The 17,005-nt window shown below is 42.5% G+C and overlaps 1 protein-coding gene across 2 annotated transcripts in view; it reads left to right on the forward strand.

Annotated features, from left to right (window-relative positions):
• LOC310763568 (uncharacterized protein) overlaps positions 1-17,005 on the forward strand; it is a 197,420-nt gene that overhangs the window by 19,796 nt on the left and 160,619 nt on the right. Inside the window, exon 2 of one of the 2 annotated variants that reach the window (XM_083616076.1) lies at positions 6,027-6,090. In XM_083616076.1, the coding sequence (XP_083472202.1) occupies positions 6,027-6,090 (64 nt within the window). Of the gene's footprint in view, positions 1-6,024; positions 6,091-17,005 lie in introns of those variants that run through there. The other variant, XR_014548646.1, reaches the window with a different exon arrangement.

The raw sequence follows: 17,005 nt of genomic DNA on the forward strand, positions 1-17,005 counted from the left end.
CACCCTTCATCCGAGGATCACAGGGCAGGTTACAATATATATACTTCCTTTTGTAATTTCTGAAGCTATTGCCAATAAACTTAATTGGGTACACTTGGATTCTAGTATTCTAGGGAGGAAGAAACATTTATATTTATCAGAAGTTTCCATACTAATTGTAATTGTGTATAATATGTTCCGGCATGTTCTTCCTTGTAGTGCCCTCTCATACCCTCCAACATTTCTCAGATGAAAATAAGGGCACCCTATTCTACACCAGGAAGCTTTTCCCGCGGTTGATCTTGCTGCACACAGAGACATCATGTATGGTACATCTGTCACCTTGAACCAGTTGCAACCTCTCCACCGAAGTTACCTCACAGGATTGTTGTAAAGAGAAAATGTGTGAGGGAAGGGATTGTGTACAACACCTTCCACAGATAAATGGAATGAAATAAATTTTCAGAGGTATGCCGTCTTGAGTCCCTGTCAGGGAAAAAGGCAGGTAACAATAATAACAACAATAAAAAATAGAAATTGTCAGAATGATCAGAAACACACCAGAGAGTAAATCCTACTGCACTCAGTGGGATTTACTTCTGAGTAAAAATGCTTAGGATTGCAGTATAAGGCTGCCCAGTCTTTACCCAGTTACCTGGGAGTAGGTTCCACTGAATACCGTAGGACTTCTGAGGAGAGATGTAAAGGCTCGCTGTGTAAGGCTCCATTTGCGATAAGCTTCACATATTTCCTAAGTAATGGCTGGCTGCTGAAGCATTGCAATTGAAGAGTTTAAAGTGAATTGATGACGTTTTCCTTCAAAAGTATAGGGAGGGCTTCATATGCCAGCTTCACCATTTCCTTCATTTGAGGCTAGGATTTTATTTTCGGTTTAAACAGGACTCTGTTTTTGCACCTACAAACACACACACACCACTTTCAATTGTTGGCTGTGGAGGGGAGGAAAAAGGAAAACTGGGACATTATGGGATCAATCAGAAACTGGGGTGGCTTCTGTAATTCTGAGACTGTCCTTGGAAAATTGGGACATTTGGTGGATCTGCACCCTGAAGTGGGACGCACAGTGGCAGATCCACTTCTGCTTCCAAAATTCTTGCTGGGGAGGGGCAGGAGCTGTGGGGGGAGGGGCAGAGTTCTTCTCTTTGCCTGTGTCCCCCCCCCCCTTGCCAGAATTCTCAGTCTGCAGGTGTAAGGTTAGCTACTTCCACAAGCAGCAGCTTACTGCCTGTGAAGTGATCCACTTCACTGCTGGCACAGTTCTCTGCCAGAGGAGGTGCAGCAGTTTTCCTTCTGAACCTTCTGCAGCCTGTGGATCTGGGGCCTAGAATTGCATTGCTTACAATACAATACGATAATTTTTATTGTCATTGCCCCATGCAGAACAATGAAATTGAAAATCTACATGAGACATTCAGAAACCAACAAGCCTGCTACCCCAGCTATCCCAGCCTGGTTAACCCCCTAAAAATTCTGATACCCCATAATTAAATACAATATACTCCCATAGGGACTAACTGCGTTTAAAACCTGCGCTTATCAACCTATGCCTGAATAAAAATGCTCCAAATGCTTTGGCCTTTCTTCAAAGGGAATTGCCCCTCTCCCAGCTCTACAACAGCATTATAGAGCATAGTCAGACCACAGAGTTGCATAGTAGCATTAAGTATTATTTTCAGTCCCTTTTCTTATCATTACCAAGGTTGAAGTTTGTTTGTTTAGTTACTGCATTTAGACCACTCAACAGCAGAAGCTTCTTTGTTAAACCAAAAACAAATAAAATCATAAAGCAAATACAGATTAAAGTCAGCAACTGCAGGTAAAGTTATGATAGCAAAAACCACATCAGCTCTGTAAAATTCCACAGATCTGAATACTTTAATAAATATCTTTAGTCACTAAAAGTTTTTAAAGTTTAAAAAGCCTGGGCCCAGAAATGGACAGGAAGCCACTGCTAGTGAAAAAGCACTGGTTTCATATATGACCATATTCTGTTGTCTTGTGGCCCTATTCTGGACCAATTGAAGTGTCTGGAGCATTTTCAAAGGCAGGCCCATGTATGATGCATTGCTGCAATCCAAGTGAGAGGTTATCAGCGTGGATAACTAGAGGAAGGCTGGTGCAATATACGTATCAATCAAGTACTACAGTCCAATTTCCCTATGTTCTGAGCTGGTTGGGTGAGTGCTTGGATGGTCCCCAGCTCTGCTGGCTTCCAACTACAGTGACACCAGCATAATTGAGCAGGCATGGACCTCTTTCTGTTCCATCTGCCAAACAGGCAGATTCCCACCGGGTGGCAGCCTGCAAAAATCCCCCAAATGGGTGAGGAGTGGGCAGGTCTCAGCTGGCCCAAGATCGGCTGTATCCTCAGTCAGCCACAATCACTGAGCCAGCTCCAGGTTTAGATTACACAGTATCCTGGTAAAAAAACACTCTGAGACATAGAAGCTGCTCATTCTCTCCAGCAACAAGGCTGAGGATGAGTGCAAGTCCTCCAGAACAAAATGAACACCACTTAGCTGGCAATCTGCCCATTAACAGTACCTCCATCTTAATGGGATTGTGTGCCAGTTTATTTGTCTTTGACCAGTATGTTACCATGTCCTGAGACCGATTTAAAAACACCATCATCTGGATTTGATAAAAAGGAGAGCTTCAACTGTTCCCTAGGCATATATTAGTGACATCTTGCAATATGACATCCTTCAGCAGCTTCATGTAGATGCACTACCATTGCGCAACCATACAATATTTTCTGCAAACTGTTCCACTGCTGTATTGAGATATTTCCTTAGGTAGCCACCACCAGTTCAAACTCCAACAAGGCAAGTTTGGGATTTTATTCATTGATTCATTTTTACTATTTAATAAAACAAGATTTCTAAGCCATTTACACAAGTTACAATGAAAAAATCACAAACAAAAAGTAAATGCACAATGCAAAATCAAAATATCACAAAAAGCTGATAAAACATTAAAATAGAAATACTGAGCAGTGTCATCTGAAAGTTGAGATAGTGGGGTGTGTTTTTTTGTTTTGTTTTTTATGCCAATATTTGTCACAAATCTAATGGAAATGGCCCTTGGTGCATTTTTGGCCCCAGTTCACGTCTGCCCTGTGGGTTGTTTTGCCCATTACACAGCAACAAGCCACAACCAGTCAGGGCTTCTGATGAGCATGTACATAGGTGTGCTTGAAAAACAATAGGTTGTACACCTAGAAATTATAATATATGAGGCGGCCCTGTTGGAAGTAACTCTCCAAGACCTTAAGAGGTGTTTCCCCATCCCATAATCCGAGACCCTTTAAGGAGAGATGCCAGGGAATGAACTTGGTGCGTTTTACAGGCACAGAGCCATAACCAGCAGGAAATTTTGGTTAAATGAGAAATATAATATGACATCTAGTTCAGAGATCTGATGATGTGCTATGATGGAGAAAGCACAAGGCATTTTTAAAATTCCTGCACCTGCCTTCCCCTCATCCCCTCCCAACAGTGCAGAGAATTTTAAAATATTAATGGTTCTGGCAATAGCAATTTATCTGCTTATCATACGCTGCCTTCTCTGTGCCATGTTTAAGTAAGTGTAAAAGCCACTTATTTCCAGTAACATTAATTTTTTTAATGGATTCATTTAGGGTCATGTATTTCAGCAAAAATAGATACCTTTATTTCATTTCGCACCCAGCATGTCGACTGTTGTAACATTTGACCAGTTATTAATCAAGGAGCTAAAAGGTTGACTGTTCCAATTGAGATACATTAGCTTGCATTCAATATTAATAGCTTCTGCCAATATTTATTTTGCCCGTTATTTAAGTGGCTGGTGTCATTAATACTCCAGTCTTTCACTTGATGTCAGCATTTTGAAGCAAAGCTACTGGGAGTGCAGGGGGCACGAGATGGACTGAACTCCACCTGTGGACCCACCTGAGTGCTTGGGGAATGTATGGAGACTCCTTTGGCACTGCCATTTGTGGGGAGTGAAATCCCCATAGTGGGTGCTATGCGGCCACCATGGTTTCCTTGAGTGTCCTTGTCCTTTCCTTCATGGTGACTGCAGAACCAAAGTATCCATGAAGGTACTGACCATGTAGAGCACAGAATCACACTAATGGCAGTTTTGTGTCATGTGGAGATGACTGCACTGGCACAAATAGATTTAACACACGTACGTGCACACAACATATTCAGAGGCATGCCCGTCTGCTTGCCCATGGTTCGGGACACCAGCTGCATGAATGACTGTGCCCGATCCTCTCTGCAATAGGAGCGCCTGGGTGTGTGTGTCAAACATTGGAAATCTTCACTTGTGTTTAACCATGTAGCTTAACCCCTGCAGCACATACATGATGTTCTGTCATGATCTTTGTGTTGAAGCCTTTTGCAGAAACAGAGTCGAGAGACCTGCTCATCTATACAGCTGCAAATAAAATGTTTTCACTGTGTTGTGAAGTGCAATATACAAATGTGAGCTATGGCAAATTCGATATATTTTTCAGAATGTTTTTTTAAAAGCATTTTCACAGTGTTTTTTTGTATGTGTAGATTCCACCCTAGTGCTGTGTCCACCAGTGAGAGCCAGAGCAAATACTTACAATATTTGTCTTGTTGCATGGATTACTTTGAATTGAATGTTTTTGGAGAGAAATAAGATTTGGACTATTCCTTGAATTTTAAGGCTGACAAGATACTGGAAAGCATCAAATAGATTTCGCAGGTTCTTGAATCAAGGAACAGAAAACCTGCAAACCCCTCTTTACAAGAGTCAAAAGCATACCCACCATAAGCAGCAATTATTTCTACAGTATATGAAAAAAGTGAACTATTGTTTATCTCTAGTCCTTATATTTCTCCCAAAGTCCCATAGAAAGCTTTGTTAGTCCTCTTACGAATGCAACTGTAATATGCCTGGAAGCCTCAGCTAATGCCTCATTGTTTAAAAATCCTTGCAGTTTGAATTGGAAATGAAGAAGCCTAATGCATTTTGCAAACGCTGCTTTTCCACGCTGAGCTGCTGCTGAAGCAGAGCCAAGAGAAGTCATATGTCGACCTCTGTATCCATTCTGCTGTATTTCAAAATATATGAACTGGAACTGTAGGAGCCTCTGATTGGTTGGCCATGAAAACATAGAATGTGAAGGGGGGGCTGCGATCTTCCACATTTGTACTGTATGATAGTTGTGTAATCCAATTTTATGTACTGCAGTAAAGCAGTGCAGAAGATGCTGCCTGCCAGCAGATGGCACCAAAACGGAAAAAGTCGGCACAAAGTCAGACTACAGTGGACAAAAGGCTTCAGATTTCTAGCGCTCTTAGTTCCACTAGCCTGTTTTTGATATGCAAGGTAAGTTAGGAGAGGGTTCGGTGTTCCTCAGTGCTGGACTGCACACATCTGTCACGTATTGTGTAAATTTAAGATTTCTGGTGATGATGACATGTGGTTAATTTATAGTAATTGTTTCATACCACTGTGTTTTCTTAACAACTTCTAATGTTTCAGATTGTATAATTTGCAGAGCATTATCCATCTCTGAACACACTTACACACACAACTTTTGGTAGATACCCAGAGTAAACTGCCCTAAGGTGATCTCCCCCCCCCCCCATGGAATATAAAGTTGAGCCTCTCTAGATTTTAAACATGCTAATGATTTAAGGCTGCATGGTTGCAATTTTAATTTATTCATTCATTTATTTATTTACACTGATACTGAAGCTTCGGTAGTTGCAGATAAGGCCACTGTGAGCAAATTGGTAAGAACTGTACTGTACTCATGGCAAACAGACAGATTTGTACATGATTCATTTTGTGACTGAGAAAGGTTGGATTGCACGTTCAGATGTGTGTGTTGCAGGATAGCATATTCTTGCTTTTAAAATCAAACTTTTTCCAGTGAATTTTACATTTTAAAACAAGGTCTGTGGCTGGCTAATTTGAACTGTCACCCATTTCATATTATATTCTGTGCTTAACTGGCAATAATTTCTTCCAAACTAACATTTATTTTCTTTTAAATACAGGATCAAAGCAAGAGAAGTACCAGGTGCCACTTATTATAATTCTTGTCCAGAAATAACACAAAAGGTAAGGAATTGGTTTCATAACTAATCTGTTTTGGGATTTATTTATTTTTCAAAAACAAAATTTTAAATTAGACTTTGAAAGGCTTTCTGTTTTTGACTAGATAACTGGCACTTTTTTCTTAAACTGTTATCTGCTACATAAATTGTATTCCAAATGTGTGGTTAAGTATGTACCAGATATTGTTATGTTTCCTGACATTCATTGAAGTGTGGAGAATGTGTGTGTGTGTGTGTGTGTGTGTGTGTGTGTGTGTGTGTACACACATATTTTAAACCTTATTGAAAAGATGCCAGACATTGCTAGCAAAGGAGTAGTGGCTAGTGAATCTTCATCGTCATACTGATTTTGGATCTTTTTGCATATTTCTTTAAAAATGTTCTTTTTCTTGCCCTCTTCACCTCTCCAGCAAATATTTTGACAGTTGTAGTAGCAGCATAACCCCATCCCCCCCTCAAAACACCAGCCAGTTTTCATGATGGGCTCCAGAGATCTGTGATTGCAATAGCCCAAGGGTTAGTTCAAATATGTCTTTACTCAATGCAGAGCCTGTTTGTTTCGAGAATTATTGAAGGCAAAACATCTCTCAGTGATCAGAAACAGAATCTTGAATTTGCAGATGGTGCCTGGAAGATGCAAGGAAGGGAAATTGTGTAGGCCTAGTGTGTCGGTGCCTTGAGTGGACATCACACTGGGCAAGTCTTTAGTTAGGCTGAAGATAAGAAGCTGGCAGGGCTCCACACAGCATCGGTCATATGGCACATCCTTCTAAGAGGCAAAATCCTTTCAGTCAAGTATTTTCTGGGGTTAACTTGAAACACTGCCTATCGATGCCTTGCATTACTGAGAACCTGGCACTTCTAGAGCAAAAGTCGTAGAAGTGAAGCAGTTCTGTCGACCTAGTTAATGTCATTAAGGAGGTTCAAATCCAGGCCAAGTTATCTGCATTCCCTACATAGCATCTTGGTCTTTTTTGAATGCCATTATCTCATCAGGAATCCATCCAGGCAAAAAAATAAATGCAATTCTCAGGAGAACAGATTTGCATTAGCCAGGGTTATAGCGCAAACACAATATCTAACCAATAACATTTTTCCCTTCCATTTTCAAGGGGAAATGTTCCTCTTTTTAGGATGGATTTCAGTGTATCCTTCAGTTCAAGGAGGGCAGTTTTCCTAAGCAAGCTTTCCTGGAGGTAAATTTCATTGAAATTAGTAAGATTTACTTCTGAGTTAATGTGGTTAGATCAGGCCATAGGTTTCTATGGGGAAAGGGGGGGGGGAGATTGTAGTGAGGTAAAATAATATTTTTTAACATGAGTAAATGACATCAGATTGAACAAAATACTCATTGCTTCCACTGAAGTCTTTCTCAAAGCTTGGGTTGACAATGAATTCATTCTCTATGAGGTTTTCACTTGCAGTAAGTTATTTTTTAAAATTTTACAATTAAAATTAATAATTTATATTACATTGTGTTAATGCAGACCAGACAATTGCAAAAGCAGATGCACAATCCATTCTGAGATAATAGAAAGCCCCCTCCACTATCTCATTGAATTGAATGAGAGAATTCAGTGCATCCAACAGTGGTTTTGATTTAAAACAACTATATTTTCTCTACTTTGGTTTAGCATAAAACTTGAAGCAGCTGTCAGTTTCTTCCCTTGTCATTTGAATTTATAAAAGAAGGAAGAGAAAACTTTGCGTAGCTTTGAAGTGTTTATAAAGCATTTAGCTTTAGCACAAATCTAAACAAATGCACAGCGCAGTCTGTTTTTCCAGTTCGTAAGAGCTAAGCTGGGGAAAATCATGTTATTTGATATGTGATTACTCCAAATGACAAGAAAGTATGAAAACAGCAAAAATAAGGTTGCTAGTTTCAATGTATCTACTTTATGCACTAATCCTAACTTCATTACTTATGTGGAGACATGTCAAAGGCAAATGACTATTGATCTCTAAAGCAACAGTGTCTACTGTTCTTAAGACATGTTTTAGAAAGTATGCTTCTTTTCACAACAGTTGAAAATGTTAGCTCCTCTTTACATGATGCACAGTATTTACAGAGATCAATGCATTAGATTAGCAAAGGGGAATTTAAGCAAAAATGATACCGTAGTAAAATAACATTCATCACACGTAGGGGTTGAATATTAATTTTTTTGGTTAGTTATTGTATATAAGCTTATTCCCTCTATAAAGATGATTCTCCCATTTCAATAAGGTTTGATATTTCTGAAGAGTGTTTTGCAATCCTGTGCATAATTACACGGGAGTAAGTCCCACTAATGCCAAAGAGGTTAACTGCCAAGTAAACCTGTACAGGCTCAGCTGTGAGGGCAAATTAACAACCTGTAAATGCAGCTGAAAATAACTCATATACAAGATTTCAAGTCTCTGTATTTTCAGTTTATTTGTTTTTACAGGTCCAAAGAGATCTGTTTTCTTAACAGGTTCCAGAGATCAGTTATGAACTAGAGATCTTGTTCATTTACAGTTTTAATAACTATTATGTTGCATAATAAAAGCATGGTGCTTTGCCCTCCAGAAAATTCATCTCTTTTTCGTTAGGTAACATTAGTGTAACATTTTTGGTATTATTTTCAAACGTAAAAACTTGGAAGCCTTCACTTCTGTATTCAGAGAAATCATTTTGGTAAATGTGAATGCGGATGCAGTTTCAATAGCCTCATGAAGCAACTTTGCAAAGTAAGAGAAAGCAATACTAGTAAGTACCAGTGAAGTGTGTGTGTGTTTGTGTTTTAAAAGGGGGAAAGCTTAAAATAAATAGGAATGTGGTTGACTGTATAAAACCTGCCTCCGTTTTTAATTAGCAAATAACACCTCTGAGGGAAAATGCTTGTCTTCTACTTTTTTATAAATCTAAATAATGTAATGATTTCATATTTCAACCTGAAATACAGTACAGAAATTGATATGTACAAAGTTGAGGCCTGAGTATATAATTTATGCATTTCAAACTTCTTGTTTTCCATAGGCAACAAAACAGAAAACATCAAATAAACTCATCCCCTTTTGTTCAAAAATAATTACAATTACCCTACCCAGTTGCTTACTTTAATTTTGCTTCACTTCATGTAAAATGTTTAGTTAAGCACTTTGCCTCCCATTGATTTCAATGCTGCCCTTGGTTTTTAGGTTATCTAGTATCAACAGCATTATTTTCTATTTTATATCGTTACAGAGAAATAAGAATACTGCAGTTGTGCACATTTGTGTGTCTTGTGACTGAATCAGTATCTGTGCAAACATTCAAATAAATAGACACACGCACAGGTTTTGTGATGCCTTAAATGCTAACCAGTTTTAGATATATTTGATGCATCGGATGAAGTGGACTCTAGCCCACAAATGCTTGTGTCTCATTAATTTTTTCAGTCTTTAGGGTGCCACAAGACTTGGCATTTTCTGTAAAAGCCAAAGGCTGCAATTCAATGCATATTTAGCCTAGGCTCTGGGGCGAGGGTCACTAGCCCATCACCCTTGGGTGCAATGGCATTCTTGAGGCTGTCTCCTGGATCCCACGGGTTTCTGAGCCCCCCTCCCTTCTTCACTTCAGCCTTTGTCATGAGAAGGTGAGGCTGGATACATGTTTTCTTTCTAAGAAATGATGTCCCTTCCCACATCCCCTGTCAGTTGCAACCACTTTTCAAGGCTTAGGTTGACACCTGAGCAGCTGCAGAGAGTGAAGTGACCAAGAGGAGAGGAGGGAAAGGAGGAGAGGGTAGAAAAAGGAGTGATGTGGGAGACGGAGGGGGAGGGGAGGGGATGTCACAGGAGCTGGGACAGAGGGGGAGCAGAGGGAGGATAAAGTAGCAGCAGTAGAGAGAGGTGGGTTGGGCCACACTGCTTACCTGACCTCCCTCCAGCGAAGGGAGTGGTGGCAGCGGCGGCAAGTTGTGCTGGCAGGAGCACCAGATTGACTCACCCGGTGTGTGTTTACACTGTGCCCACCTCAGTCCCAGTATGCGGCAGTGACTGGAGGGAGGTCAGGTAGGAGGCACAGCCCTGCAGTGTCATCTTTTACTGAGTAGCAGGGGGAGAATGGACGTATTTGCGCATGCACACACACACACACGTGTGTGCACACATACTGGATCCATTAAAAGTGATCCTCTTGAAATTGCGCCAGTTTCCCACTACCACCAGAACCATCAGATTGCAGATCACATCTGTCTCCACTGATGATTCATAAAAATTGTGGATTTGGTGCTTTCCCGTACTGCCGTGGTGCACAGACATGGATCTGCATCACTCAGAGATACTTATACATCCTCATAGTTGTTTTTACAACGGATCTGCTCAAAACCACTATCAAATCATAGATCACCTCTCTGCACACAGATATCCTCTGTGACACATGAAGATCTGTGCCTCCGATCAACATTTTCCTAGTGGCTGCAAGCATTGGATATGTAAATTTAACACTGTAAACTTAATTTTGTACAATTAGGCAAATGCAAGAAACTCTGTTTTAATTCTCCTCTATCCAACTTTTACTGAAACAATAGCTGACAACAGAACTCTGCAAGTGAAAGCTTTATACTGTTCTCTGTAGTCCTTGTGGGCTTACATGCCTTAATAAATTACTTCCAGTTTAGGGGTTTAGACTGAGCTGTTTGTGTTTTTCCATTCACAATATATTTCCAACAAGTGTAGCCAACAGAGACTTTGGTATTTTTCATTGTGAAATAGTTATGGAACTTGGATAATGCTTTCTCCCATGCGCTGCATTATGACCTCTGTCATGAATCAAGGCCACCATCGTAAGGATGGAACTAGAAAGGAGAATAGCAGCCCTCACTAAATCTCACTTACTGTCACGATAACAAGAAGTTATGGGAGCACTTTGCAGGATGACACCAATGTAATTTCCATTGCTATTCCTGTTCCATGTTATCAACTACTGGTCAGTACTGGGGAAGCACAGCCCCACTTTCTCTCTTGACATATTTGTTAATAGAGGGGGCGGGGACATCCAAATTGGGCTTTCCCTAAATATGGGAAGTAATGGCAAAACATGCTGGGAAGTGATTGGTCTTCATTCCATAGCAACAGAAGAAGGCAGTAACTGGGGTTGAGCAACAGCAGCCATAGAATGAGACAAAGCCAGCCACAATCATCTACACCACTTTTTAGCACACATTTATGAAGCAGACAAACTTCCTCGCATTCACTGTCCACTGTCCATGTTCAGCCATAGTTTTAGCCCTCAGCAAAATGTGTAGTTGGATTTTTTTAAAAGAAGAAGAAGAAGGATACTACCATTAGAGCAGTTTCCAATGATTTCTTGTTGTGCAGAAATAGGATGTGTAACTTCCCCCTGCTTCCTGTCCCTTTGCCTGAAATATATCTCTGTATGAGGAACTTGTGCATTTCTTAGGCAGGAGGGATGCAAATACCACATTTAAGACACAAGTTAGAAGAGCCTGGCCCCTAGTCCCCCTGCCCGGACCCTGGATAGACAGGCCTCTACAGTCGTGATGCCAAAGATGCTCTATGTCTCACACATTGCCACCATCCACTGCCCCCTGGAAGATACAGGTCCTTTTCCTGCTCCACCCTTCAAAATTGTGACCATTTTCCATGTAGAAAAGTAAACCAGGCGTCCTATTGGGAAAACCCAGTTTTCTGAGTGTATGTTCTGGAAGTTGGGCAATAGGGGCAGTACAGGATTCCTATTGGTGTACTGACCTCCCCGCTGCACCAAGGATTCCCTGCCCGAGCTGCTTCAGGTCGTGGTGGATGTTCTCCTGGAGACACCTAGTTTGGTTGTCCTAGGGGATTTTAACATCCATGCCGACACGACCTTACAAGGGGCCGCTCGGGACTTCGTGGAAAGCATGGCCTCCATGGGGCTGTCCCTGAATAAGTCTGGCCCAACCCATAGCCGCGGACATGCCTTGGACCTGGTGTTTACCTCTATGGATGTTGGTGATCTGACACTAAGTAAAAGCGAAACAAAAGAAGTGCCATGGTCAGATCACTTCCTGGTACAACTGGACTTCTCCATGACCCTTCCCCTCTGCAGGGAGGTGGGACCAATTCAGATGGTCCGCCCCCGCCACTTAATGGATCCAAATGGTTTCCAGAGAGTGGTAGGGGATGTTTTATCCCGTGTTGATGGCCTTTCAGCTGATTCCCTGGTGGCCCGCTGGAATGTGGAGTTAACCAGGGCGATTGACTGTTTGGCTCCGAAGCGCCCTCTCCGATTGCATGGAGTCCGAACAGCCCCGTGGTTTTCCACGGATCTGAGGGCAATGAAACAATCGTTGAGACGGCTAGAGCGCCGGTGGCGGATGACCCATTCTGAAGCTGACCGGACACGGGTTAGAGCTCAGTGTCGAGCCTACCAAGTGGCGGTAGCGACGGCGAAGAAGACTTTCTTCACCGCCTCTATTGCATCTGCAGAAAACAGCAGCAGGAGACTTTTTCAAGTGGTTCGCAATCTAGCGGAACCACCTGCTACATCGGGGCCCAGTACGGGCCACATGATCTCTTGCAATGATTTTGCAAAGTTTTTTGCAGATAAAGTCGCTCAGATTCGGGAAGAGGTAGACGCCACCGTGGGAGCAGGGCTGAGGCGAGAGAGTGCCAGAGTCCTGTCTAGTCAAATTGCGTGGGATCAGTTCCAATCTGTTACCTCCGAGGATGTGGACAGGCTGCTTGGACGAGTGAAACCAACCACCTGTCTCCTTGATCCTTGCCCATCCTGGCTCATAAAAGCTAGCCGGGAAGGGCTGGGCGATGGGCTTCGTGGAGTGGTGAATGCTTCCCTCCGTGAGGGAGCCTTCCCAGACCCGCTGAAAGAGGCGGTTATTAAACCGCTTCTTAAAAAACCATCTTTAGATGCGGCCACGATGGCCAACTATCGCCCAGTCTCAAATCTTCCATTCTTGGGCAAGGTGATTGAGCGAGTGGTTGCTGAACAACTCCAGGCACGCCTGGAAGAAGCGGACCATTTGGATCCCTTCCAGTCAGGATTCAGGCCTCATCATGGGACTGAAACTGCCTTGGTCGCACTGGTTGATGATCTCCGGCGGGCTAGGGACAAAGGTGAGAGCTGTTTCCTAGTTCTGCTGGATCTCTCAGCGGCATTTGATACCATCAACCATAACATCCTTCTGGACCGTCTTGAGGGGCTGGGAGCTGGGGGCACTGTCATACAGTGGTTCCGCTCCTTTCTCCTGGGCCGTGTTCAGAAAGTGGTGTGGGGGATGAGTGTTCAGACCCCTGGGCTCTCACTTGTGGGGTGCCTCAGGGTTCTGTCCTCTCCCCCATGCTTTTCAACATCTATATGCAGCCGCTGGGAGAGATCATCAGGGGGTTTGGGCTGGGTGTTCATCAGTATGCGGATGATACCCAGCTCTACCTCTCTTTCAAATCAGAACCAGTGAAGGTGGTGAAGGTCTTGTATGAGTGCCTGGAGGCAGTTGGAGGTTGGATGGCGGCTAACAGATTGAGGTTGAATCCTGACAAGACAGAAGTACTGTTCTTGGGGGACAGGAGGCGGGCAGGTGTGGAGGATTCCCTGGTCCTGAATGGGGTAACTGTGCCCCTGAAGGACCAGGTGTGCAGCCTAGGAGTCATTTTGGACTCGCAGCTGTCCATGGAGGCACAGGTTAAATCTGTGTCCAGGGCAGCTGTTTACCAGCTCCATCTGGTACCCATCTGAGACCCTATCTGCCTGCGGACTGTCTTGCCAGAGTGGTGCATGCTCTGGTTATCTCCCGCTTGGACTACTGCAATGCGCTCTACGTGGGGCTACCTTTGAAGGTGACCCGGAAACTACAACTAATCCAGAACGCGGCAGCTAGACTGGTGACTGGGAGCGGCCGCCGAGACCACATAACACCGGTCTTAAAAGACCTACATTGGCTCCCAGTACATTTCCGAGCACAATTCAAAGTGTTGGTGCTGACCTTTAAAGCCCTAAATGGCCTCGGCCCAGTATACCTAAAGGAGCGTCTCCACCCCCATCGTTCTGCCCGGACACTGAGATCCAGCGCCGAGGGCCTTCTGGCGGTTCCCTCACTGCGAGAAGCCAAGTTACAGGGAACCAGGCAGAGGGCCTTCTCAGTAGTGGCGCCCTCCCTGTGGAACGCCCTCCCACCAGATGTCAAAGAGAACAACAACTATCAGACTTTTAGAAGACATCTGAAGGCAGCCCTATTTAGGGAAGCTTTTAATGTTTGATGTATTGGAGGATTTTAATATTTTTTGGAAGCCGCCCAGAGTGGCTGGGGAAGCCCAGCCAGATGGGCGGGGTACAAATAATAAATTATTATTATTATTATTATTATTATTATTATTATTATTATTATTATTATAAATGGCAAAAATAGAATTTGCTGGGAAAGGTCTCTAAGTATGAACCAAGAAACTTTCTCATGCAGGAATAAATTATGTATTCTGTCCGTAGTCCCTTCATAAAGCCTACAGTAGAAGCACACACAAGACACTCTGATTGCAAGGACAGAATCTGTCCTTGAAGGTAACTTTAGCAACTGTGCCATCTAGGATCTTGGAGGGTAAAATATTAAAACATGCAAACAAAAGTCTTCATCTCTACATAGGCATTTTTATATTTTTTAAAAATAAGGCTCAGTTCAGAAAATCATCTTACCTTTAAAAGTTGACTTTTGCCTTCACTTTTTCCACTTTACTACTCTTAGCCACTCAAATGTCAATGGCGCTGCCCATTCCTCCTTGTTGTAACAGCTGTGTGGTGTCACCTCTTTGCTTCTCTTCCTTCAAACCCAAATGAAAACCCTGCATTTTCTGTGTAGCTTCACTTTAAGCCACTAGGGCCCATCTAAATGGAACAGAAACATACACAACAAATGTTGCTGCCCCATCCAGTCTACTATATCTGTAGTAGTAGTAGTAGTAACAGTAGCAGCAACACATTTTCCCCAATACCTCATGGTAGCAAATTTATCTCCTTTCTTCTGAGGGTAAGGCTGAGAGATAGTGACTGGCCCAAGATTATCCAGTGAGCTTCATGGCTGAGCGACAATTTGAATCCTGGTCTCCCAGGTCCTAGACCAGCACAAAATGGTGAATGTTTGTGTAGTGTTTTCCACATGAAAGTATCGCTCCGCTAACTCAAGGACAGGCCTGTGTTTTGGTCCTAGGGCATCCCACCACAACCAATGTTGCTACCAAAATTGAACATTGCTACAGAAATTGGCTAGAAGTAATAACATTTAAGATCCACTACTTTTGTCTATAAGCTTGTTTTCCTTTCCCATATAAATCCATGAGACTTAAGTGAGTCTAACAAGCTGGATTGTGTCTATAATGGCCTTTCTGGATCAGCGAAGGTCGGCCTCATTCAGCCTTCCATTTCTAGTGGTGACTAGCCAGATAATCTGGGCACTCAGAAACAGGACATGAAAGTGATAGACTTTCCCCTGTGGTTTGTCCCCAGCATCTGGTAAGCAGAGTAAATGCCGCCTCTGTGCATGCACAACCCATTTAGCAATCATAGCTAATAGCTGTTGATTGCCTCATCTTCTCATTCATTTTAGGGGGATTAATTTGGACATGAGCAAGCAATTCCAAGAACTGTGCTCTTTGTACACAATCCAAAACACTTTTAATATTGAAAATACAGAATAGGTGTGGAATGATAGACAGATAAAGATATGTTTTCTTTACATTTGCTTTTCACGTCCTTCACAAACTCCCTCAAAATTATTATTTCTCAGAGGCCACAGAAAGAAAGTCAATGGTTTAAAAAGCCATAAACTAGACCAAAGTGTCATATGGTCCATCTGAGGCTGGCAGTAGACAAAAGGTCTATTTATATGATGAGAAAGGGGTCCTAGAAGACAAAGGCATGCAGTGATCCTGATGGCAAAATAAATCATCAGACCACTAAATAGATCAAGCATCTTACTCCTTCAACAATTATACCAATTCAGTCGATCTAGTGAGATTCTGAGTTGACTTTGTAGAAGCTCAATGTCAAGGGAGGACAAGCAGATATGTTTGTCTGGTCCAGTGAGACCGTTAATGATGCACCAGGCCCATCAAATGTTGTTCAGCTGACTATTGCCACTATTAAAAGTGTGGTGCCTATTTCTCATGAAATTTAAAAAGGTGCTGTAAGTCTGCGTTCCTCAGTGCACACAGAAACACATTGCACCTCCCCTTGGGACCCTTGTCAGGTCTGCCAGTGACTGGGATGGAGGGGAATGGGGTCCTCCTCACTAGGCCCACTCTCCTCCATGTGGAGAGCCTTACTTTTCTCCATAGGAATGTAGGATTGAACTGCAAGAAAACTGGAGGGAAGCGGCTGCATCCTCAAAAATCTTTGGTTGTGGGAGAAGTCTATTGCCACCAGAAACCCTTAAAGAAACATATCTGTGATTCCTATTGTTCCCATGCCAAAATGGTACAATCTGCCCTTGCAAGAGGATCACCCCAGCTATCATTCTGAAATTTGTTAGGCTCCTGAAAGCCCCTTAATGTATCTGCCTACAGTTTTGCAGGCTTAATCCAGCGTGGAGGGGATCTGCAATGCCGGCATATTTCACTGATTTCTATGAAAAGTGGGGAGGGCGTTATAGCCATTTTTTAGATTCCTCATTATAGTGAACAGAGAAAAACATAGCTTCATTGTTAACATATCTAATTTAGTTCTGAATAATGAGTTGAATTGGAAAGATATAGAGCAGCTCCAAAACAGTTTGGGCTGCTTCCAAACCCACAGTAGATTTCTGTGTTTGCATTGTGATGACTTCTTTTGTAATCATGCAGTGTCATTGTGGAGTTGTAAGGGCCCTGAGGTTTCTCTAGTTCAACCTCTTGCAATTCAGGATTTGATTTATATATCCTTCAGTAAAAACCATTCATTTGGTTCAGGTTCAGTTTAAGTGATAAGACAT

This window comes from Podarcis filfolensis (genome assembly GCF_964270895.1).
Source record: "Podarcis filfolensis genome assembly, chromosome: 5".
NCBI classification, from domain to species: Eukaryota; Metazoa; Chordata; class Lepidosauria; order Squamata; family Lacertidae; genus Podarcis; species Podarcis filfolensis.